General features: G+C 45.8%; 1 protein-coding gene across 6 annotated transcripts in view; it reads left to right on the top strand.

Annotated features, from left to right (window-relative positions):
• SRPK2 (SRSF protein kinase 2) overlaps positions 1 to 24,911 on the top strand; it is a 269,280-nt gene that overhangs the window by 16,921 nt on the left and 227,448 nt on the right. For 2 of the 6 annotated variants that reach the window (XM_062214918.1, XM_062214618.1), the window contains exon 1: positions 2,163 to 2,264. The exons of the other annotated variants lie outside the window; for them this stretch is intronic. In XM_062214918.1, coding sequence (XP_062070902.1) covers positions 2,171 to 2,264 — 94 coding nt within the window. In that variant the 5' untranslated portion in view covers positions 2,163 to 2,170. Of the gene's footprint in view, positions 1 to 2,162; positions 2,265 to 24,911 lie in introns of those variants that run through there. 6 annotated transcript variants of the gene reach the window in all.

Raw genomic sequence — 24,911 nt, 5'->3', positions numbered from 1 at the left:
TTTTCCTTCTTGACAGTTTATAAATTTACCTATTATCACTTCTTATCTGCTCTGGGAAGACAGTATTATTTATGTAGGAGACTAAAGATTAGAGAAGTTTTGTCTTTTTTTTTTTTTTAAAGATTATTTATTTATTTTAAAGAGTTACACAAAGAGGGAGGGGGAGGGAGGGAGAGAGAGGGAGAGGGAGAGGGAGAGGGAGAGAGAGAGGGGTTCATTACCCAGCTGGCCGCAAAGGCCAGAGCTGCACGGATCCGAAGCCAGGAGCTTCTTCTGGGTCTCCCACGCGTATGCAGGGGTCAAAGGACTTGGGCCATCTTCTACTGCTTTCCCAGGCCATGGCAGAGAGCTGGATAAGAAGTGGAGCAGCTGGGACTTGAACTGGCACCCATATGGGATGCCAGCACTTCAGGCAGCAGCTTTACCTGCTACGCCACAGCGCCGGCCCCTTGCTCTGTTTGTTATGGAGGTCTGATAAGACCCCCAGATTTTTAATATCAAGTGTAATATTCTTTCTCATAGAAAAAAATGCTGGCCGGTGCCACGGCTCAATAGGCTAATCCTCCGCCTTGTGGTGCCGGTACACCGGGTTCTAGTCCTGGTGGGGGTGCCGGATTCTGTCCGGGTTGCCCCTCTTCCAGGCCAGCTCTCTGCTGTGGCCAGGGAGTGCAGTGGAGGATGGCCCAAGTGCTTGGGCTCTGCACCCCATAGGAGACCAGGAGAAGCACCTGGCTCCTGCCATCGGATCAGCGCGGTGCGCCGGCCGTGGCGGCCATTGGAGGGTGAACCAACGGCAAAGGAAGACCTTTCTCTCTGTCTCTCTCTCTCACTATCCACTCTGCCTGTCCAAAAAAAAAAAAAAGAAAAAAAAAGCCAGATTTTTTAGCTTGAGGCCTTAATTCCAGGAGCATTGCCATAGGTCAAAGGTGAAGGCAGAGCAGCCTAATCTAATTTTCTGACCTTGGAATGAGTTGTATGAATGGTTACTAACCAGAGAATTTTTTCTTTCTTTTTTTTCTTTGGTGAAGAATGATTTATTTTGTGTAAATCTTCCAGGGAACATTTCAGATAGTTTCTGTTGTAAGATGTCTTATATATAAAGCTGCCCTGGTTATAAGTCCTCTAATATTCCTTTGAGAAGATAAGCATTGTATGACAACTTGAACCTGTAAATTTATGATGTAGATGAAATAGTCAAGTGCAAACTTATATTTAATTTTCTAAGTTATTTACAAATATATTTAAATTAATAAATTTCCACTTTTACTTATAAATACACTTTACCTACTCTGCTTCATGATGCAGTTATATTCCACACATTTTTTTTTTTTTTTAAGGAATTTTCATTTGTGGCTCCTTTTTTTTTTTTAATGATTTTATTTATTTACTTATTTGAGAGGTAGTGTTACAGACAGTGAGAGGGAAAGACAGAGAGAAGGGTCTTCTGTCCGCTGGTTTCACTCCCCAGATGAGCGCAACAGCCAGAGCTGTGCCGATCTGGAGCCAGGAGTTTCTTCTGGGTCTCCCTTGTGGGTGGGTGCAGGGGCCCAAGGACTTGGGCCATCTTCTGCTACATTCCCAGGCTATAGCAGAGAGCTGGATCGGAAGAGGGGCATCCGGGACTTGAACCAGCGCCCATATGGGATGCTGGTGCCGCAGGTAGAGGATTAACCTACTGCGCCACGGCGCTGGCCCCCTCACATTTCATATGTGCAATATCATCGACTATTATTGTTAGAAATGCTGTTTGGCAGGGCCAGCCCTGTGGCGTAGTAGGCTAAGCTTCTTCCTGCAGTGCTGGAATCCCATATGGGTGCTGGTTTGTGTCCGGCTGCTCTTCTTCTGATCCAGCTCTCTGCTTATATCTGGGAAAGCTGTGGAAGATGGCCCAAGTGCTCCCACATGAGAGACCTGGAAGAAGCTCTTGGCTTCAGATGGGCCCAGCTGCATCCGTTGCAGCCCTTTGGAGTGTGAACCAGCAGATGGAATACCTTTCTCTCTAGTTCTCTCCCTCTCTCTCTCTATAACTCTGCCTTTCAAATAAATAAAATCTTATAAAAAATGCTTTTTTGGATCAGCGTTGTGGCATAGTGGGTAAAGCTGCCACCTGTGACGCTGGCCCCACCTCTGATTCAGCTCCCTGCTATTGTGCTTAGGAGAATAGTGGGAGATGGCCGAAGTCCTCGGGCCCTGCACCCCTGTGGAAGACCCGGATGAAGTTCCTGGCTCTGGTCTGGCCCAACCCTGGCTATTGTGGCCATTTGGTGAGTGAAACAGTGATTGAAAGAGTCCTCACCCACCCACCCACCCAACTGTGCCTTTCAAATAAATAAATTAAAAAAAGAGAGAGAAATACTTTTTAAATCAGTGAAATGATTTTATAGAGAACATTTAAAAAATTTTTTAAAGAAATTTTATTTATTTATTTGAAAGGCAGAGTTACAGAGAGGCAGAGACAGAAAGAGAAAGGTCTTCCAGTGGTTCATTCCCCAGATGGCCGCAGTGGTCAGAGCTGTGTTGATCCGAAGCCAGAAGACAGGCGCTTCTCCTGGTCTCCCATGAGGGTGCAGGGCCCCAAGGACTTGGGTCATCTTCTACTGCTTTGCCAGGCCATAGTGGAGAGCTGGATCAGAATTGGAGCAGCCGACTCCTGAACCAGTGTCCATATGGGATGCTGGCACTGCAGGTGGTGGCTTTACCTGCTCTGCCAGCTCCAAGACTTTATTTTTAAGAATAAATTTACAGAAAAGTTGCAGAGACAGTACAGAAAGACCACATGATAGTTACTTTAAACTGTTAGAGATATTGTGCTTCTTGAATCCGTATAGCATTCTGAAGCTGGATATTTTCATATTTTTGCTGAGTACCTGTTTGTAACAAAGAGTTGGACAGTTTTTATTTATTTTCATTCATTGTGTCAAGTTCATTTATTACCATTGCAATTTAGTGACTGACTTATTTTTAAAGTGATTTTATAGAAAAAAATAAAGTCTTGGGGCCGGTGCTGTGGCATAGCAGGTAAAGCTGCTGCCTGCAGTGCTGGCATCCCATATGGGTGCTGGTTCGAGTCCCAGCTGCTCCACTTCCAATCCAGCTCTCTGCTATGGCCTGGGAAGGCAGCAGAAGATGGCCCAAGTCCTTACACCTTCATGGGAGACCCACAAGAAACTCCTGGCTCCTGGCTTCGAATCGGCTCAGCTCTGGTCATTGCGGCCACCTGGGGAGTAAACCAGCCGATGGAAGACCTTTCTCTCTCTCTGCCTCTGCCTTTCAGATAAGTAAATAAATCTTTAAAAAAAGAAGAAAATTAAGGCTTGGGACTGGCTAATTTCACTAAGCATAATGATCTGTAGTTGCGTCCATTTTGTTATGACAGACATGGTTTCATTCTTTTTTTTTTAAAGAAAGCTGATTAGTATTCCATGGTGTGTATTCATACCACAACTTCTTTTATCTTGTAGTCCCAGAAAAGACAAATACAGTCTGTTTTCCCTGATTTACCACAATTTCTTTTATCTAGTAGTCTCAAAAAAGATACTGTATTGTTTCCTTGATTTGTGATAACTGATACACAGAGTATAAAAAATGTAATGTATAGAGCAAAATTGACATTTTGAGATTTGATTATTGTTTATAGCCCTTGTCTATACTCCTGAGGAACAGTTTTTTTTCTACTTGCTTGCTGAATTCTTTATTTAGTGGAGGTTATGCTTGTGATTATAAAGTAAATTGAAAGTATGTCATTGTGGGGCCGATGCTGTGGCACAATAGGTTAATCCTCTGACTGTGGTGCCAGCATCCCATATTGGGTGCTGGTTCTAGTCCTAGCTGCTCTCAGCTGATGGCCTGGGAAAGCAGTGGAAGATGGCCCAAGTCCTTGGGCTTCTGTACCTGCGTGGGAGACCTGGAAGAAGCTCTTGGCTTCTGGCTTCAGATCAGCACAGCTTCAGCCATTGTGGCCATTTGGGGAGTGAACCAGCAGATGGAAGACCTTTCTCTCTGTCTCTCTCTGTCACCATCTGTAACTCTACCTCTCAGATAAATAAATAAAAATCTTTGATAAAAAAATATGTAATTGCAAAAATTCAAAGAAAAATGGAGGAGAGGGTAGGAACCAGGGAGGGAGGATAGGGAGGAATATATCATTATGTTCTTAAAACTGTGTATATGAAATACATGAAATTTGTTCTCTTTATATAATAAAAACAAATTTTAGAAAAAACTTGTTTATATAGCATTGATGAGGTCATTTGGAATTACTTCCAAAAATTTATTAAAAATACTTACTGCCTTTTAAATTGATCTTACTGGGTTGATATCTCTAAGTCTCCCAAATTAATATTGGCTAAAATGATTTCAGACTTCCTCAGTTCTTTGAGGTTTCAAATAGTTCTCAGCCGGTGGGTGAGGACTCCACTAAACCATGCTTCCTCCAGCAGTGAGTCTTCTGTTTCATGTTACACAGGGCAGCTTTTTTTTTTTTTTGACAGGCAGAGTGGACAGTGAGAGAGAGAGACAGAGAGAAAGGTCTTCCTTTGCCATTGGTTCACCCTCCAATGGCCGCTGCGGCCGGCGCACCACGCTGATCTGAAGCCTATTGAGCCACAGTGCCGGCACACAGGGCAGTTTCTTACCACCTGTTACCAAAGCCCTGCATTATTCCAGTTTTCTTCTCCTCCTCCTCCCTCCTCCCTCCTCCTTCTTCCCTCCTCCCTCCTTTTTTTTTTTTTTTTTAAGATTTATTTATTTATTTGAAAGTCTGAGTTACAAAGAGGCGGAGGCCGAGAAAGAGAGAGAGAGAGAGAGAGAGAGAGAGAGGTCTTCCACGTGCAGGTTCACTCCCCAAATGGCTACAGTGGCTAGAGCTGGGCCCATCTGAAGACAGAAATCAGGAGCTTCTTTTGGGTCTCCCATGTAGGTGTAGGGGCCCAAGAACTTGGGCCATCTTCTTTCAATTGCCTTTCCAGGCCAGCACAGAGAGCTGGATTAGAAATGGGGGAGACGGGACTTGAGTCAGTGCTCGTAAGGGATGCTGGCTGTACCTGCTATGCCACAGCACTGCCCCCCTCTTGTCTTTCTTTTTGCCTTGTGTAATGAGATAATTGAGAGAACAGTCTTTTTTTTTTTTTTTTTTTAATTTTATTTATTTGAGAGGCAGAGTTACAGAGAGAGAGACAGAGACAGAAACACAGACAGAAGAGTATTCTCTCCGCTAGTTCACTCCCCAAATGGCCTCAATGACTGGAGCTCGGCTGAACTGAAGCCAGGAATTTCTTCCAGGTCCCTCATGTGGGTGCGAGGCCCAAGCACTTGGACCATTTTCCACTGCTGTTCCAGCTGTAAGCAGAGAGCTGGACCTGAAGAGGAGCAGATGGGACTTGAACCGGCACCCATGTGGGATGCCGGTGCTGCAGGCAGAAGCTTAGTCTGGTGTGCCACAGCACTGGCCTGGACAGAACAGTCTTATAAGAAAGGCTTTGTAAGGACTTAAATGTTCAAAGTATTACTTCTCTCTGAGGGATAATTTTTGAGAAAAGACCGTTGCTTAAATTTGGGCACATGTGATAATTTATGCTGAATTCTTAGCCTTTTTCAAAAAATCCTATCAGGGGGCTTGGAAAACTTGATGGAAAAATGTAAACAATGATACCAGTCATTTAGTCCATCCCTAAAGAATTTAGAGTCCTGGGAATGTAGCCATGTTAATGCAGTCTTTCTTACATTATTATATTATATTATATTATATTATATTATATTATATTATATTATATTATATTATATTATATTATATTATATTATATTATAAACCAGAGGTTCTCTCTTGCCCCAATCCTTTTAGGCTCTATGTTCTAAGACCCTGACTTGAAAAATATAATGCCTGGCCAGCGCCGTGGCTTAACAGGCTAATCCTCCGCCTTGCGGCACCGGCACACCGGGTTGGGGTGCCGGATTCTATCCCGGTTGCCCCCCTTCCAGGCCAGCTCTCTGCTATGGAAACAACGTTCCCTTTAAAGATTTTTCAAGATTAGGCAAAAAAGTCAGAGGAGCCAAATCAGGACTGTAAACTGGATGCCTAATGATTTCCCACTGACATTGTCAAAATGGACTTTGATGAGAGGAGTGAGCCAGGAGCATTGTTGGGATTGAAAGGGCTCTATGGTGAACCTTTCTCAGGCATTTTTCTGCTAAAGCTTTGGCTTGCTTTCTCAAAGCATTCTCTTACGAAAAAGACATTATCATTTTTTGGCCTTCTATAAAGTCAACAAGTGGAGTACCTTGAGCGTTCCTAGAATCAGGTGCTGTTACCTCTGCTCTTGAGCTTTGATTAAACCATTTCCGCCTTTTGGTAGTCATTTCACTGTCTTTAGGATTTACTGGGTAGAGCTATGTTCAACTCCTGTTGCAGTTCTTCCAAGAAATGCTTCAAGCTCTTGGTCTGTCTTATTTAAAATTTCCATTAAAAAGCCCTGCTCTTGTTTGCAGCTGTTTTGGGTGCAATAGTTTTGGCATTTATTGAAAAGAAAATAGGGGCCTGCACTGTATGTAGTGTAGCAGGTAAAACAGTGCCAGCATCCTGCTGGCTGTTCCACTTCCAATCCAGCTCTCTGCTATGGCCTGGGAAAGCAGTAGAAGATGGCCCAAAATCTTGGGCCCCTGCACCGGCATGGGACACCTGGAAGAAGCTTCTGGCTCCTGGCTTTGGATTGGTGCAGCTCTGGTCATTGTGGCCATCTGGAGAGTGAACCAGTGGTTGGAAGACCTCTTTCTCCCTGCCTCTCCTTCTCTCTCTTTAGCTCTTTCAAGTAAATAAATAATTTTTAAAGTGTTTTCCAGTTTAATTTTTTGTTAAAAATTGTATAAATTGAATCAACTTAGATGTTGATTGTATTGGCTGTTGTTTCTGTGGTTAGTAGTTGGTCCTCTTTAATTAGGACACAACAAGATTTAAAAAAAAAAAAATTATTTATTTATTTGACAGAGGGGGAGACAGAAAGAAAGAGAACTTCCATCCACTGATTTGCTTCCCAGATGATTGCAGTTAGGCCATGCTGAAGCCAGGAGCCAAGAGCTTCATCTGCGTCTCCCATGTTGGATATCAGGAGTCCAAACACTTGGGTCATCTGCTGCTTTTTCCAGGCCATTTTTCCAGGCTCTGTATTGAAAGTGGAGCAATTGGGACTTGAATTGGCATACATATGGCGTTTCAGGTGGAGGCTTTACCTGCTATGCCTCAATGCTGGCCCCCTTTGTGTCTCCTCTTAAAATGAGTAACCCATTTGTAAACTGATTTTCCTCACCACTTTTTCATAGAGCATTGGTGACTTCACCATTCTTATACCCAAATTTCACCATAAATATGCTATGCTATATGGTGTTCCCTGTTTTTTTTTTTTTTTTTTTTTTTATTTTTGACAGGCAGAGTGGACAGTGAGAGAGAGACAGAGAGAAAGGTCTTCCTTTTGCCGTTGGTTCACCCTCCAATGGCCGCCGCGGTAGGCGCGCTGCGGCCGGCGCACCGCGCTGTTCCGATGGCAGGAGCCAGGTGCTTCTCCTGGTCTCCCATGGGGTGCAGGGCCCAAGCACTTGGGCCATCCTCCACTGCACTCCCTGGCCACAGCAGAGAGCTGGCCTGGAAGAGGGGCAACCGGGACAGGATCGGTGCCCCGACCGGGACTAGAACCCGGTGTGCCGGCGCCGCAAGGCGGAGGATTAGCGGTGTTCCCTGTTTTAGTTGGCTCTGATCAAGCAACTAAAATGTCTTATCCATAATGCCTCAAACTAGAGTCTGTAGAAATATAATTATCACAAGTTAATACCAGTTTATTTTGGTGTAAAAAGTTTGAAATTCATGCATAGCTTTTTTTTTTTTAAGATTTAAATTTTTTATTATTTATTTGACAGAGTTAGAGAGACAGAAAGGTCTTCCTTCCATTGGTTCATCCCCCAAGTGGCTGCTATGGCTGGAGCTACACCAATCCGAAGCCAGGAGCCAGGTGCTTCCTTCTGGTCTCCCATGTGGGTGCAGGGGCCCAAGCACTTGGGCCATCCTCCACTCACTGCCTTCTCAGGCCACAGCAGAGAATTGGACTGGAAGAGGAGCAACCGGGACTAGAACCCGGCACCCCAACTGGGACTAGAACCCGGTGCCCATATGGGATGTCAGCGCCATAGGTGGAGGATTAACCAAGTGAGCCACAGTGCCACCCCCTAAGATTTATTTATTTATTTGAAAGGCATAGTTACAGACAGGGAGAGGCAGGGAGAAGTCTTCTCTGTCCACTGGTTCACTCCCCAGAAAACCACAACAATCATGACTGGGCCAGTTGGAATCCAGGAGCCAGGAGCTTTATCCAGGTCTCCCATGTGGGTGCAGGGGCCCAAGCACTTGGGCCATCCTCCACTACTTTCCTAGGCACATTAGCAGGGAGCTGGATTGGAAGTGGAGCAGCTGGGACTGAAACCGGCACCCATATGGGATGTCAGTGCCACAGGCGGATGCTTAACCTACTATGCCACAGCGCCAGCCCCCGTAGCCTTTTCATAATATGCACTTCCCATGAACTTTATGAAGGTTCCCTCATACATATAGGTCTTGTGCCATTGATATTGAATTGTTAAATGTTGAATATTTTTACACTTTAGCAATTTTACTAGTAAGTATTTAAGTGAATAATTGGCTTATCAATTCTGAAATGAATTTGTTTCATATATCTCTAGGACACATTATTAATATTTTTAGGCATTATATATATATATATTTTTTTTTTTTTTTTGACAGGCAGAGTGGATAGTGAGAGAGACAGAGAGAAAGGTCTTCCTTTGCCGTTGGTTCACCCTCCAATGGCCGCTGCGGCCGGCGCATTGTGCTGATCCGAAGCCAGGAGCCAGGTGCTTTTCCTGGTCTCCCATGTGGGTGCAGGGCCCAAGCACTTGGGCCATCCTCCACTGCACTCCCGGGCCATAGCAGAGAGCTGGCCTGGAAGGGGGGCAACCGGGACAGAATCCGGCGCCCCAACCCGGTGTGCTGGCGCCGCAAGGCAGAGGATTAGCCTGTTAAGCCACGGCACCGGCCAGGCATTATATTTTTCAAGTCAGGGTCTTAGAACATAGAGCCTAAAAGGATTGGGGCAAGAGAGAACCTCTGGTTTATAATATTGAATGCTTTAAGCTTGGTTGTGTTGCAATACCTAACACTTAGCTGAGCATGTGTACAGTTGTGTGCTGTTGTCCCCTGTACTGTTGAGAGGTAGTAGATACAAACAGCCCCTGGTTGGACTGTTTGTGCTGGAGCTGGGCGGGTTTGGAAGATAGGGTGGGAAAAAGGGTGAACAAAGACTTTTAAGCCAAGCGCTACTGGGAAGCGTATGTATTAGAGATAAGATGGATGGTCCACTTAGAAGAGATCCTTTGTTCTGGGCAATTAACTTGTGTGCTGGCTGCTTCTTTTGGTCACCAGGGGTTGTCTGCTTCTTCCTTTCAGGGTGTAAAGGCTGCTGCTAGTGTTCTGTTGCAAACTAGCTATAAGAGTTACTTTTATAAGGAATTTCATCTTGTTAATTATTTTACTTCTAGAATGTCCCAGTGATAGTTTTTCCATTTTTGGGAAGAGAGGTGAGGCATGATGTGTTTTATCCTAAAATAAGATGGTAGTCAATGTTAATTGTGCAATTTATGTGAAATTGACCACATCTTTCACAAATGGAGTACGCTGCATATGGCTGTGGATCTGAGAATGCAGGGAACATCTTGACCACTGTTTTCAGCCTTGCTTTGTATTAGTGAGACTTTTTAAGTCTTAGGTAGAACTTTGTATCTATAAAGTGGAACAACTGGCTCTGCTTTAGCAGAATTAATTGGCAGGTGAGATCTTGGTCCTGGCCACCTGGCCTTCCCCTCATTCATTGCAGTGCTCTCCAAGGAGCACAGAATACATTTTATTTTATTATTTTTAAAAAATATTTATTTGAAAGAGTTACACAGAAAGAGAAGGAGAGGCAGAGAGAGAGGGAGGGAGGGAGAGAGAAAGAGAGAGAGAGAGAGAGAGGTCTCTCTCTGGTTCACTTGCCAGTGGGCTGCAACAGCTGGAGCTGCGCTGATCTGAAGCCAGGAGCTTCTTCCGGGTCTCCCACAAGGGTGCAGGGGCCCAAGGACTTGGACCATCCTCCACTGCTTTCCCAGGCCACAGCAGAGAGCTGGATCGGAAGTGGAGCAGCCGAGACTTGAACCGGCGTCCGAAAGGGATGCTGGCACTGCAGGTGGCAGCTTTACCCATTATACTCCAGTGCTGGCCCGCAGAATATGTTTTAAAATCCACTGACCTACACCCCTGCATGTTTCTACTGAAGGAGACAGGAAAGCCTGATGGAGTGAAGTCATTTGATGAACTTCCTTTTAGTGCCTAGCCAGAGTTCCGGCTTACCGTCCTGGCTTCTGATTCAGTGGTCTTCGAAACTGGTATATATGTATATCTTCAAAAGATTTATTTATTTATTTGAAAGGCAGAAATAGAGAGAAAGAGGGAGAGAGAGAATGAATCTTCCATTCGCTGGTTCACTCCCCAGATAGCCGCAGTGGCTGAAGCTGGAGCCAGGAGCTTCATCTGGGTTTCCCATGTGCGTGCAGGGGGCATCTTCCATTGCTTTTCTTGTCCCACGAGTAGGGAGCTGGATTGGAAGTGGAGCAGCTGGGACTCAAAATGGTGCCCATGTGGGATGCTGGCACTACAGGTGGAGGCTTAACCTGCACCACAGCGCCAGCCACTGAAACTGAGACTAATCTGCAGGAAGAGAGTCCATTCTGGCACTGACAGAGGAGATAAAATTTCTGGTCCTTGAAGAGAGATTATTGCAAAAACTTTATTTTTGAACTCTTGCTGGGAGAACAAAGTGAAAATGTATTCTTCCTCTGAATGGAGACACTGTTAACCTCTCCCGTGGGTTTGTATTATTTTATCTAGTGTATGTGGTAGGGAGGGATAGAAGGTGTTGTATGTGGAAAATCTTAGAAATAGGAAAGCAGTTGTTTTATTTTTTAATTTGAAAGGCAGAGACAGAGAGAACTCCCATCTTCTGGTTCAGTTTCCACATGCCTGCATCGCTAGGGGGGGCTTAAGCAGGAGGCTAGGAACTCAGTCCAGGTCTCCTACACGGATGGCAGGGACCCAAGTACTTGAGCCATTTCTGGTACCTCCCAGAAATTTGTATTAGCAGGAAGTTGGAATCAGGAGCTGGAGCTGGAAATTGAATCCAGGCACTCCTATGTGGGACATGGGCCTCTTAACTGATGTCATCACAGGCCCCAAATACCCACCCTTAGAAAACCACTTCTTTAATTCATTTATTTGAAAGGACTAGAGGGAGAGAGAGAAAGAAATCTTTTGCTGTCTTGTTCCCCAAATGGCCAGGCAAAACCATGAACCTGAAACTCTGCTTGGGGGGGGGGAATATATATATATATGTGTGTGTGTGTGTGTGTATATATATATAATGGATTATTTCTTTTTTTTTTTCTTTTTTTCTTTTTTTTATTTTTGGCAGGCAGAGTGGACAGTGAGAGAGAGACAGAGAGAAAGGTCTTCCTTTTGCTGTTGGTTCACCCTCCAATGGCCGCCGTGGTAGCATGCTGCGGCTGGCGCACCACGCCGATCCGATGGCAGGAGCCAGGTGCTTCTCCTGGTCTCCCATGGGGTGCAGGGCCCAAGCACTTGGGCCATCCTCCACTGCACTCCCTGGCCACAGCAGAGAGCTGGCCTGGAAGAGGGGCAACCGGGACAGGATCGGTGCCCCGACCGGGACTAGAACCCGGTGTGCCGGCGCCGCAAGGTGGAGGATTAGCCTAGTGAGCTGCGGCGCCGGCCGGATTATTTATTTTTAAAAGAGAGGGAGAGACGGGGAGGGAGCCTCCATCCACTGGTTCATTTCCCAGATGGCTGCAACTGCCAGTTCTGGTCCAGGCAAAAGCCAGAAGCCAGGAGCTCCATTTGGGTCTTCCATGTGGGTGGCAGGAGCCCAAACACGGGCCATCTTCCATTGCTTTCCCAGGGCACTAGCAGAGAGCTGGATCAGAAGTGGAGTAGCTGGGATGCTAACTGGTGCCCAGCTGGGATGCTGGTGTTGCAGGCAGCAGCTTTATCTGCTTCCCAACAGTGCTGGCCCCAGACAGTGTTTTTTTTTTTTTTTTAAAGATTTATTTTTTATTTATTTGAAAGATAGAGTTACAGAGAGAGGTAGAGACAGAGAGAGAGAGGTCTTCCATCCACTGGTTCACTCCCCACATCACTGCAATGGCCAGAGCTGAGCCGATCTGAAGTTGAGAGCCAGGAGCTTTTTCCAGGTCTCCCAAGTAGGTACAGGGACCCAAAGACTTGGGCCATCTTCTGCTGATTTCCCAGGCCACAGCAGAGAGCTGGATCAGAAGTGTGGCAGCTGGGACTCGAACCTGCGCCCATATGGGATGCTGGCACTTCAGGCTGGGGCTTTAACCTGCTGTGCCACAGCACCGGCCCCAGACAGTAGTTTTTTTTATTTTTATTTTTATTTTTTAATCTTTTTTTTTTTAAAGATTTATTTGAAAGTCAGTTATACAGAGAGGAGGAGAGGCAGAGAAAGAGATCTTCCATCCGCTGGTTCACTCCCCAATTGGGCACAACAGCCAGAGCTGTGCTGATCGGAAGCCAGGAGCCAGGAGCTTCCAGGTCTCCCACGTGTGTGCAGGGGCCCAAGGACTTGGGCCATCTTCCGGTGCTTTCCCAGGCCATAGCAGAGAGCTGGATCCGTAGTGGAGCAGCCGGGTTTCAAACCGGCACCCGTATGGGATGCTGGCACTGCAGGCTGCAGCTTTACCTGCTGTGCAACAGCGCCGGCCCCAAAAGTAATTTTAAAAACGGGTATTGTAGCAGGATACTAGAACAGAGAAGTGAGACACAGGGGCTTTCAGGAAGCAGTTTTATTGTGCCAGCACAGGCTCAGAGATTTACATCCGAAATCTGAGCCCTGAACAAAGAGGGTCACTGTTATATGTCGTTAGTCTCTTTGTTGCACATGTATGGTAACGCTCATTGTGATTGCATGCTCTAATGTTACAGGGTTGCTTTTGCTATAGGATTGTGCATGTGGACATAGTTACCGATAATGCTAACTAGTTACCCTTAATAGATCTAGCACATTTCCCCCATATATAGTTACTATATAGTGGCTAACACTACAGCATTGAACTGACAAACAGTTCTTTTTTTTTTTTTTTTTCCCTGATTTTTTTTTTTTTTTGACAGGCAGAGTGGACAGAGAGAGACAGAGAGAAAGGTCTTCCTTTTGCCGTTGGTTCACCCTCCAATGGCCGCTGCGGTAGTGTGCTGCGGCCGGCGCACCGTGCTGACGCTGATCCGATGGTAGGAGCCAGGTGCTTCTCATGGGGTGCAGGGCCCAAGGACCTCCACTGCACTCCCTGGCCACAGCAGAGAGCTGGCCTGGAAGAGGGGCAACCGGGACAGGATCGGTGCCCCGACCGGGACTAGAGCCTGGTGTGCCGGCACTGCAAGGCGGAGGATTAGCCTAGTGAGCCGCGGCGCCGGCCACAAACAGTTCTTAAAACTGGCACAGAAAAACAGGTTACAAGAAAGCAAGTTGAAGTTGTCAGTTTCTCTTCCCCAAGAAAAGCCCTTTTTCTTTACTTGTTTTGGGAGGGCTCCTACCACAGTATAACCATGTTTTCTTTTTTTTTTTTTTTTTGACAGGCAGAGTGGACAGTGAGAGAGAGAGACAGAGAGAAAGTTCTTCCTTTTTCCCGTTGGTTCACCTTCCAATGGCCACCGCGGTAGCATGCTGCGGCCGGCGCACTGCGCCAATCCGATGGCAGGAGCCAGGTGCTTTTCCTGGTCTCCCATGGGGTGCAGGGCCCAAGCACTTGGGCCATCCTCCACTGCACTCCCTGGCCACAGCAGAGAGCTGGCCTGGAAGAGGGGCAACCGGGACAGGATCGGTGCCCCGACCGGGACTAGAACCCCGTGTGCTGGCGCCGCAAGGCGGAGGATTAGCCTAGTGAGCCGCAGCGCCAGCCAGTATAACCATGTTTTAAAAGCTTTGAGTATTGGCTGGTGCTGTGACTCACTTGGCTAATCCTCCGCCTGCGGTGCTGGCACCCCGGGTTCTAGTCCTGGTTGCTTCTCTTCCAGTCCAGCTCTCTGCTGTGGCCTGGGAGGGCAGTGGAGGATGGCCCAAGTGCTTGGACCCTGCCACCCGCATGGGAGACCAGGAGGAAGCACCCGTCTCCTGGCTTCAGATGGGCGCCGTAGCGGCCATTTGGGGAGTGAACCAACAGAAGGAAGACCTTTCTCTCTGTTTCTCTCTCACTGTCTATAACTCTCTCTTTGTCTCTCTCTCATTGTCTAACTCTGCCCGTCAAAAAAAAAAAAAAAAGCTTTGAGTATTTTGGTGTTGATTAGTAGCTGTAAGGCTATCGTACATATTTAGGGGGTGCTGTGTGATGTTTCTGTGTATGTATATATCGTGTGTTATCCAGTCAGAATAAATGTTCCTTACTCCTCAAAATATTTATAATTTCTTTATGGTGAAAACATTCAAAATCTGTTCTTATAGCTTTTAAAAATATGTATATTTGTTTGAAAGGCTGGAGAGACATAGAGAAGGAGACCGAAAGAGACTGTTCTTCTGTTCACTGGTTCACTCCCCTAAATCCCACAGCAGCGAGGCCTGGGCGAGGCCCAAGTCAGGAGCCTGAAACAGTGCAGCCACGTATGTTGCTGGTATTTGGGCATAAACCAGTTGATGGGAGATCTCTGTTTCTCTGCCTCTCAAATAAATGAAAGTAAATAAAATTCAAAAAGTGTCAGCTATGATACTTTGGTGTTTTAGTTGTATTTTAGGAATTTTTAGAACAAAAGGGAAGTTACAAATTGTGATAAATTTTCTTTAGCATCTAGATATGCGTACATTTTTATTTATTTTGGCTATCTTAGGTCTTTATTTTTCTCAGTAATTCCTGTAAGCAATTTGTAGTAGGTAGGTTGTCTAAACATAGGTCCTCAAAGTGAAGTAGAGCAGTGTAGACATCATCAGCTGAAGAAATCATGAAGAGATACAAATTGTTCACAGAAGGTGATCTCTATGAGTATCTAGGTCTGTAATCTCAAACTAGAATAAGGGGGCAGATAGAAGACTGGTGCATGATAAAAGGAATGAATGATGTCAATAGTGTTTACATTTTTATTTTTTTAAATCATGTTCAGGCAAAGGGTCCAAGAGGTAAATAAACATTTCCATTTCTGTCTTCTGTGTTGGTATCCCTTGTTTTATGGAAGAAATGTATTTTGGACAAGGTTGAAAAAAAATCACTTTTTGTAAAGTTCTTGTTAGTTTACATTAAAAAAAAAAAATTAAAGCAGTGTTTACCCAAGGAAGGATTTCTTAATAGTCTGAATTGGGGACTTAGGCTGATAGTGATTAAGGTGGCTACATGTATGGTGTACACCAGAGTTACTGTAAGGGAAGGAAATGCTTTTCCAGTGCTACTGGTCTTAGGATATTTTTCTTTTTCTTTTTTTATTTAAAAAGACTTATTTATTTAAGAGGTTAGAGAGAGAGAGAGAGAGACAGAGACAGAGAAAGTCTTTCATCTGCTGGTTCAGTCCTCAGATGGCCACAATGGCTGGAGCTGAGCTGATCCGAAGCCAGGGGCTGGGAGCTTCTTCTTGCTCTTGTGCGTGGGTTCAGAGGCCCAAGCACTTGGGCCGTCTTCCACTGCTTTCCTAGGTGTGTTAGCAGAGAGCTGGATCCGAAGAGGAGCAGCCAAGATGAACTGACGCTCAAAGGGATGCCAGTGCCGTGGGGGGAGTTCAGCCTACTGTGCCAGAGCACCAGCTCCTTAGGATCTTTTTCAGCAGGACTAGAGAAATCCCTTGTAGAGTAGAGATTCATGACTTTTTTAGCCTAAGGTTTTAAACATTTTGCAAATAAGCCGTATTCCCTCTTTTTGAGTATTTGATTATTTTTCACTATGAAGAAGCAAATATGGCTTGAACATGCCTTAATTTTGAGCTGAATATACATGACATTGTATGATACAAAATTGACTTTTTCCTCTGAAATGTCAAGTGCCAAATTTCATGTGGTTCATCATAATATCGTGACTAATATAGCAGTAACATGTATTAAGCATATACTGGTTGGTCATTTTCCTTTATGCTTATTTTGCATTTGTAATGTTTAATTCTCACAATTTTAAATTGAGCCTTTAAAAAATTCTCATCCAGGGGCTGGCGCTGTGGCTTACTGGGTAAAGCCGCCGCCTACAGTGCCGGTATCCCATATGGGCATCGGTTCAAGTCCTGGCTGCTCTACTTCCGATCCAGCTCTCTGCTGTGGCCTGGGAAAGCAGTAGAGGATGGCCCAAGTTCTTGGGCCCCTGTACCCGTGTGGGAGACCCGGAAGAAGCTCCTGGCTTCAGATTGGTGCAGCTCTGGCCTTTGTGGCCATCTGGGGAGTGAACCAGCAGATGGAAGACTTCTCTCTCTCTCTCTCTCTCTCTGCCTCTGCCTCTCTGTAACTCTGCCTTTCAAATAAATAAATAAATAATTCTTGAAAAAAAAAATTCATCCAGGGGCCGACACAGTGGTGTAGCAAGTAAAGCCGCTGTCTGCAGTGCTGGCATCCCATATGGGCGCCAGGTCTGTGGAGCACTGGGCACTCAAACCGACGCCCATATGGAATGCCAGCACTGCAGCAGCGGATTTACCCGCTACGCCACAGTGCTAGCCCCTGACAAATCTCTCTTTCTGCCTCTGCCTTTCAAATACATAAATAAATCTTAAAAAAAATTTCATCCAGAATCTTATTTTTAAAAAATTTTTCCCCAAAGAAAGCTTCTTCTTCTTCTTCTTTTTTTTTTTAAAGATTTATTTACTTGAATGTCAGAGTTACACAGAGAGAGAAGAGGCAGAGAAAGTCTTCCATCCACTGGTTCACTCCCTGGTTGGCCGCGACGATCGGAGCTGAGCCAATCCGAAGCCAGGAGCCCGGAGCCTCCTCTGGGTCTCCCACATGGGTGCAGGGGCCCAAGGACTTGGACCATCTTCTACTGTTTTCCCAGGCCACAGCAGAGAGCTGGATCGGAAGTAGAGCAGCAGGGACTCAAACTGTGCCCATATGGGATGCTGGCACTGCAAGTGGCGGCTTTACCTGCTGCACCACAGCGCCAGCCCCAAAAGAAACCTTTTATTTATGGAATACAAACTTCATGAATTTCATAAGTACAACTTTAGGAACATAGTGATTCTTCCCACCATACCCACCCTCCGAAGAATCCATTTATCTTATTGGAAATGGGCTTCAGTTTTTTACAGGGATTGTCTTTTTGAAGTGACAGAGTCCACCCAGAGCATATCTCAGAGCTCTTGTGGGAAGATCTGGGAAAGGCTTTTTTTTTTTTTTTACAGGCAGAGTGGACAGTGAGAGAGAGACAGAGAGAAAGGTCTTCCTTTTGCCGTTGGTTCACCCTCCAATGGCCATCGCACCGCGCTGATCCGATGGCAGGAGCCAGGTGCTTCTCCTGGTCTCCCATGGGGTGCAGGGCCCAAGGACTTGGGCCATCCTCCACTGCACTCCCTGGCCACAGCAGAGAGCTGGCCTGGAAGAGGGGCAACCAGGACAGGATCGGTGCCCCGACCGAGACTAGAACCTGGTGTGCCGGCGCCACAAGGCGGAGGATTAGCCTAGTGAGCCGCGGTGCCGGCTTTTTTTTTTTTTTTTTTTTAAGATTTATTTTATTTATTTGAAAGACAGAGTGACAGAGAGGTAGAGACCCAGAGCTCTGCTGGTGCTCTCCCTAGATGGCTGCAACGGCCGGAGCTGCACCGATCCAGAGCCAGGAGCCAGGAGCTTCTTCCGGGTCTCCCACATGGGTGCAGGGGCCTAAGGACTTGGGCCATCTTCTACTGCTTTCCCAGGCCATAGCAGAGAGCTGGATTGGAAGTAGAGCAGCCGGGACTAGAACCAGCGCCTACATGGGATGCCCGTGCTTTCAGGCCAGGGCTTTAACGCGCTGTGCTGCAGCGCCGGCCACTGGGAAAGGCTTTTACTTTTCTCCTGTTGGCTTGACGGAAGGGATGTGAAATGAAGTTATGGAACCACTTTTCCCCAAGTAGATCCTGAAAGTGAACAGAAAACAGAGCCTAACCGGGAAGTGAGGACACACGCAATGCTGCTGATGAGTTTAAACCCTCATTGTAGTTGTGTCTGAATAAAGGGCTGCTTGCTGGACTTTTGGTTATTGCTTTATGCCAGACTGAGTTGGATTTTCTAGCACTTAAAACTGAAAGAGCAGCATTATTTGTAACAACCAGGTGGAAACGTCCCAAATGTCTATCAATTGATGACTGGACAAACAAAATGTAGTGTATCTATGCAGTGGAATGCTACTCAGCAGTGAGAATGAAGTACCTCTATGGTACCACATGGGTGTACTTTGGAAACATGCTAAATGAGAGAAGTCAGTCATATAAAAACCACATTTATGAAATGTCCAGAATAGGCAAATCCAGAGACAGGAAATAGATTAGTGGTTGCCTAGGGCTGAGGAGAGGGGAAAAAAAAGAGTGACTGTTGATGGATGTTTCTTGAATGATGAAAATATTCTAAAATTGGTTTGGGGTGATGGTTGTACAACTCTTTGAATATACTGTAAGTTATTAAGTTGTATACTTCAAATTTTTAAAAAGGATTTGTTTGAAAGGCAGAATGACAGAAAAAAGGGTTGGGGAATATCTTCCATCCAAAGTTTGATTTCCCCATTTGGCTGCCGTGGCTGGAGCTGGGCTAGGCTGAAGCCAGAAGTCAGGAATGCCATCTGGGTCTCCCATGTGGGTGGCAGGGTTCCAAGCACTTGGGCCATCTGTTACTGTTTTCCCAGGTGTGTTAGCAGGGAATTGGCTTGGAAGTGGATCAGCCAGGACTTGAACTGGTACTCAGTTGAATGCCGTAAGGCAGTGGCTTAACTTGCTGTACCACAATGCTGGTCCCTACATGCAGGGTCTTAGTTCACCCGTACAAGGATGGACTGGGTCTGAGGAAAGGTAAGTGTGCTGCTCGCCCGTTCCCCAGCCTCCCGATCCCGGAGACAATCAGACGCAGCGGGGAGCCAAGTCTAGCAAGAACTCGTTTATTTTGCGCGCAACAGAGCCTTTTGTAGCACAAAACTGCAGTCATTGGGGCAGGGCTAAGGACCAACCAATCACTTAAACGGTCATTTTACGGGATGATTTCTATGGGACTAGCCATATGTCTATACACTTGTTACTAGTTTTGTTACCTCCCTGATGTTGCATGGCCAATTAGTTTTGGTGGTAAACAACTTTGGATTCCGCCCACCTTACTTCCTCTGGGCACCATCTTTGAATTGCTTCATGTAACTAATTTCCCACACCTATGTTTTTGTTTTTTAAAAAATTTGATGGCTAATGTTGTGGTACGGTGGGTTAAGCTGTCACTTAAGACACTGGCATCCTGTATATGGGCTCCTGTTTGAGTACTGGCTGCTCTGCTTTCTATTGGCTCTCTGCTAATGTGCCTGGGAATGCAGCAGAGGGTAGCCCAAACACTTGGGTTCCTGTACCCATGTGGGAGATCTGGATGGATTTCCTGGCTCCTGGCTTTGGCCTGGCCCAGCCCTGACCTTTGCAACCATTTGGGGAGTGAACCAGCAGATGGAAGATGTCTTTTTAGAGACAGAGAGCTCCCATCTTCTGGTTCACTCCCTAAATCCCTGCATTTGGCCCTAGCAGAGACCGAAGCTGGGGATTGGAAGCTCAATCTAGGTCTCTTATAGTGACAGGAACCCAGTCACTTGAGCCATCACTGAGTCTGCATTAGTAGGAAGCTAGAGTTAAGAGCGGAGCTGGATATTAAATCCAGGCACTCTGACATAGGATGTGGGCCAGATGCCTGCCCCATATTGTATGCTTTTTAAATGAATTGTATGATAATGCTAATTTTATCTAATTAAAGCTGTTATTTATAAAACTCCCCAAACTGAAAGAATTTTAGCAGGTAACACTATTAGTCTCATTTTTCTTTTTATTAAAAAAATTTTTTTTTATTAGAGAGAAAGAGGTCTTCCATCCACTGGTTCAATCAGCAAATGGCCGCAACAGCTGGAGCTGAGTCAGTCTGAAACCACAGCCAGGAGCTTCTTCTGGGTTTCCCGTGTGGGTGTAGAGGCCTAATGACTTGGGCCTTCCTCCACTACTTTCCCAGACACATTAGCAGGGAGCTGGGTTGGAAGTGGAGCAACTGGGACTTGAACTGGCACCCATATGAGATGCTGGCATTGTGGGCCAGGTTTTTTTTAATTTATTTTTAAAGGCAGAGTTAGACAGTGAGAGAGAGAGAGACAGAGAGAAAGGTCTTCCTTTTCTGTTGGTTCACCCCCCCCTCCCCAATGGCCGCTACGGCCAGCCAGGAGCCAGGTGCTTCCTCCTGGTCTTCCATGCGGGTGCAGGGCCCAAGAACTTGGGCCATCCTCTGCTGCCTTCCTTGGCTACAGCAGAGATCTAGACTGGAAGAGGAGCCAGGTTTTTAACCTGCTGCATCACAGCCCTGGCCCTCTCATTTTTTTTTAAGATTTATTTATTTATTTGAAAGTCAGAGTTACAGAGAGAAAGAGAGAAGGAGAAGGAGAGAGAGAGAGAGAGAGAGAGAGAGAGATCGATCTTCCATCTGTTGGTTCACTCCCCAGATGGTTGCAATGGCCGGAGCTGGGTTGATCAAAGCCAGGAGCCAGGAGTTTCTTCCTGGTCTCCTATGTGGATGAAGGGGCCCTAGCACTTGGGCCATCCTCAGCTGGTTTCCCAAGCACATTAGCAGGGGCCTGGATCAAAAGTGGAGCAGCTGGGACTCAAACTGGCACCTATATGGGATGCTGACATCTCAGGCAGTGGCTTTACCCGCTGTGCCACAACACTTGCCCCCTAGTGTAATTTTTCAAATGAGAAACTGAAACACAGATGTGTTAAGGAGCAGGTCTGTTGTCGTGAGCTAGTATGTTGTACACTTGGGACAGAATCCAAGCATACAGCTTTGCTGTACTGCCCTTTTCAAAGATGAGTAAGAGTCATCCTTGGGAACTTTGGAGCTGGGAGTTCCTAATTACTTAATCTAACCCTTTCCTCTTACTGATGAGAAAATTGTACCTCAGCTAAGGCAGTGACTTAGTCAGAATTGCCCAGGCAATTAATAGCAGTGAGAGATTTATAACCTATTCACAAAGATAGGCAGGTTATCAACTAAAGAGTGATTTAGAGTGTATTGAAATGTGTGATTTAGAATGGAATGGAATGGAAAGAGAACTATAGGCATTGTGCCATGTAAAATTAAGGGAAGTTAACTGTGATGACTGAGGGGATTTTTGTAGAGGGAATAGTAGTAGCTAAGCAGAGCCATGAGTATTGGGAGAGTGAACTGTCTTGAATATGTCATTGTGCACTTGGAGTATATAGCAGGATTCACAGGTTACTTTGTGTGGAAACATCAGGAAGCACTGTCATTGTAATGTTAGGGAATTCTGGCTTTCTGAGTAAGCAGTGGGAACCATTGCAGATTTTTGAGTAGCTGAGCAGCATGGTCATCTACTTGAGAGAGGTAAGTGGCAGCCGTGTGAAGCATGGAGTGAGGTGTAGCAGAGATTGAAGACTTGGGTAGAAATCCTAGGGTCTGTTGCAGTGGTCTGGGTATGAGAGGATTCATGCTTGTGGAAGGCATGGAAAGCAGTGGATAGAGATGTGTCTCTGCATGGGTGGAATCATTAGGACTTGGCAGTTGATCAGAAGCATGCCAGATTGAGCTTCTTGAGGCAGTTTTGTCTTGATGACACACGTCCATGGAACCTGTTGAAAGCAGAGGGGTAGGGGTGGATGTTGTGGTCTAGTAGGTTAAGCTGCTGTTCAGGACCCTGCATCTTATGTCAGAGTGTCAGTTCAAATCTTGGCTGCTCTGTTTCCAAACCGGCTTCCTGCTAACGCATCCCTAGGAGGCAGAGATGACTCTGGCTTCTACCCATGTGGGAGAACTGGATGGAGTTCCAGGCTTCTGGCTTTAGCCTGGCCCAGCCCTGGCTGTTTCAGGCATTTTGCAAGTGAGCTAGCAGATGAAAATTCTCGCTCTTGCTCTTCTTTTTAAGTAGATGAAAATAGAATTTAAAAAAATAAATAGCAAAGGAGGAGAATTATAATATGACTTTGAACATCTCATCCTTAGTGACTTTGGAGATTGTTGTGGTCTGTCAATGAACATAGAAGAGAAGCAAGAGTGCTGGCATTGTGGCAAAGTGTGTTAAGCTCCTGACTGTAATTCCAGCATCCCATATGGGCACAGGTTTGTGTCCTGGCTGCTCCACTTCTGATTCAGCTCCCTGCTAATGGGCCTGGAAAATCAATGGAAGATGGCCCAAGTGCTTGTTTCCCTGCCCACCCACACAGGAGTCAGATGGAGTTCCAAGCTCCTGGCTTTGGCCTGACCCAACCCCGGCCAGTGTGGCCACTTGTGTCTCCCTGTAACTCTGCCTTTCAAATAAATCAATATATCTTTTGAAAGAGAGAGAGAAAGAGAAATTCTGCAAGGTTGGACATGGGGAAGAAAGTAAGGGGTTACGAGAGAGGCAACATTTTCTAGTTTTGTTGAGGTGGGAGGTGCTTGTGGGATGTCTACATGGAGATATGCAGAGCTGGGAATTTGGGATCTTGACTCAGAAGTGAGCTGGAGACTGTGTAGTGCGTTTGGGAGTCAGCAAGGCATACACAAAAAGGCTATCATGGAGGGTAAGAAAGATGAGAAGAAGACCAGGAGATAACCTTGAGGCTGAGCTACATTTGGAGGGCAGAGGCAGGAAGTGGAGATCAGAGCACTGGTAATTTATTCCCTGGAAAAGTGTAGTATGCAGTGAACTGAATGAAGACCAGTAAGAAAAGGCTATTGGAAAACTTAAGGGAGTGATGGAAATATTCCTTACAGAGAATTGAGAATTTTTAAATCATGATTGTACATATTGGGAGGCTGCTACTGGAGGGCAGATTGAAGATTAGTGACAGTGAACATTTGTGAACCTTTACTGCATGTTAGGCACCATGCCACATGCTTGCTGTATTCCATTGATTTCTTTTTTTAAAGATTGGTTTTATTTATTTGCAAGAGTTACAGAGAGAGGTAGAGAGACAGATAGAGGTCTTCCATCTGCTGGTTCATTCCCTAAATGGCTGCAACAGCCGGAGCTGTGCCCATCTGAAGCCAGGAGCTTCTTTCAGGTCTCCCACGTGGATGCAGGGGCCCAAGCACTTGGGCCATCTTCCACTGCTTTCCCAGGCCATAGCAGAGAGCTGGATCAGAAGTGGAGCAGCTGGGACTTGAACCGGTCGCCCATATGGGATGCCGGCACTGCAGGCGGCAGCTTTACCCACCATGCCACAGCGCCGGTTCCAGGGTAGTGTTTTAATATAATGAACATTTTTCATTTTGTAGTTTCTGTGAGTTAGGAATTCTGAAGCAGGTTAGTGGGTTGGTTCTGGCTCCAGGTTGCAGTCCTGTGAAGCTTTGACTTGCTGGAGCATCTGTTCCAAGCTGTTGACAGGAGGCTTTGCTCTTCCCTATTTTTGAGTGTCCTCACAGTGTGTCAACTGGCTTTATTCAGAGGGAGCAGTGCTTTTTGTGACCCATCCTTGAGAGTCTCAACCTGTCACTTCTGCTGCATCTTATATGTTAGGAGGAAGTTAGTGACCCAGCAGAGAGTTCAGGTTCTGGCCTTTGAAGAGAGGCGTATTGAAGACTTTGTGAACTTACTCCTGAAACCACATGTTGGTCAAGTACGCTGAGGAGGAAAAGCAGTGGGTGAGGAGTCAAAGGCTGCCTGCTCCCCAGGAGACTTCAAAGGCACAGTGCGTGTCCTGAGCATGAGTCCTCTTGGAAAACAGGACCGTGAGCACACAACCTGCTTCACAGGAAATAGATCTTGGAGGTGAAGCCCTCTAAAAGGGGCTGTGCTGAGAATCGTGCTACTTACCCCACTGCTGCTGGTTAATGGCTCTGTCATCTAAACTTTTTGTTTCATCCCTACATGCCTTAGTTTCCTCATTTGTAAAATGGGATGCATTTTAGTGTGTACCCCATGAGTTTATTGTAAGGATTAAATAAGAACACTTATATTTAGCATAGAGCCCAATAGTGCCATCCATATTGGGTCATATGTTTAATCCAAATATTAGCATACGTCGTATTTTTAACATCTATTACTTAGTAAGTAGTAACTTTAATACTCTTTTCTTGCTGATCATGTGCATTCTGTTATCCTTGTTTTCTGGGCTTTAGCCAGTGCTTGATCCAAGGACATTCACGTGGATATTTATGAAGGATCCTTGGTTATATAGGGTATTAAGATGTGGTTGTAATTTAATACTACTATTGTATTACTACGTTTCTTTTCCCAGTTACTTATATGTTCCTCTTTTAAAATTTTATTTTTTTGAAAGGCTGAGTTACAGAGGGAGAGGCAAAGAGAGCTTTTACATCTTCTGGTTCATTTCCCAAATGGCTGCAACACCAGGGCTAGTCCATTCTGAAGCCAGGAGCCAGAAACTCCCTCTGGGTCTCCCACATGGGTGGCAGGGGCCCACACACTGGACCTGTCACTTGTTGCCTTCTAGGCTCATTAGCAGAAACACGGATCATAAATGGAGGTAGGATTCAATCCAGGCACACTGATTTGGAATGCAGACAACCCAGGCACCAGCTTAACTTGCACTACAACACCTGCCCCAATTGTATTTTTTCTTTAATACATACTATTTGTAAACATTTTTGAAGTACAGTGTGATGGTTCATGTATACATTGGCTAACAATCAACTCAGGATAATTAT

This window comes from Lepus europaeus, chromosome 1, assembly GCF_033115175.1.
Source record: "Lepus europaeus isolate LE1 chromosome 1, mLepTim1.pri, whole genome shotgun sequence".
Lineage (NCBI taxonomy): Eukaryota > Metazoa > Chordata > Mammalia > Lagomorpha > Leporidae > Lepus > Lepus europaeus.
This window is presented reverse-complemented; position numbering and strand designations above follow the sequence as displayed.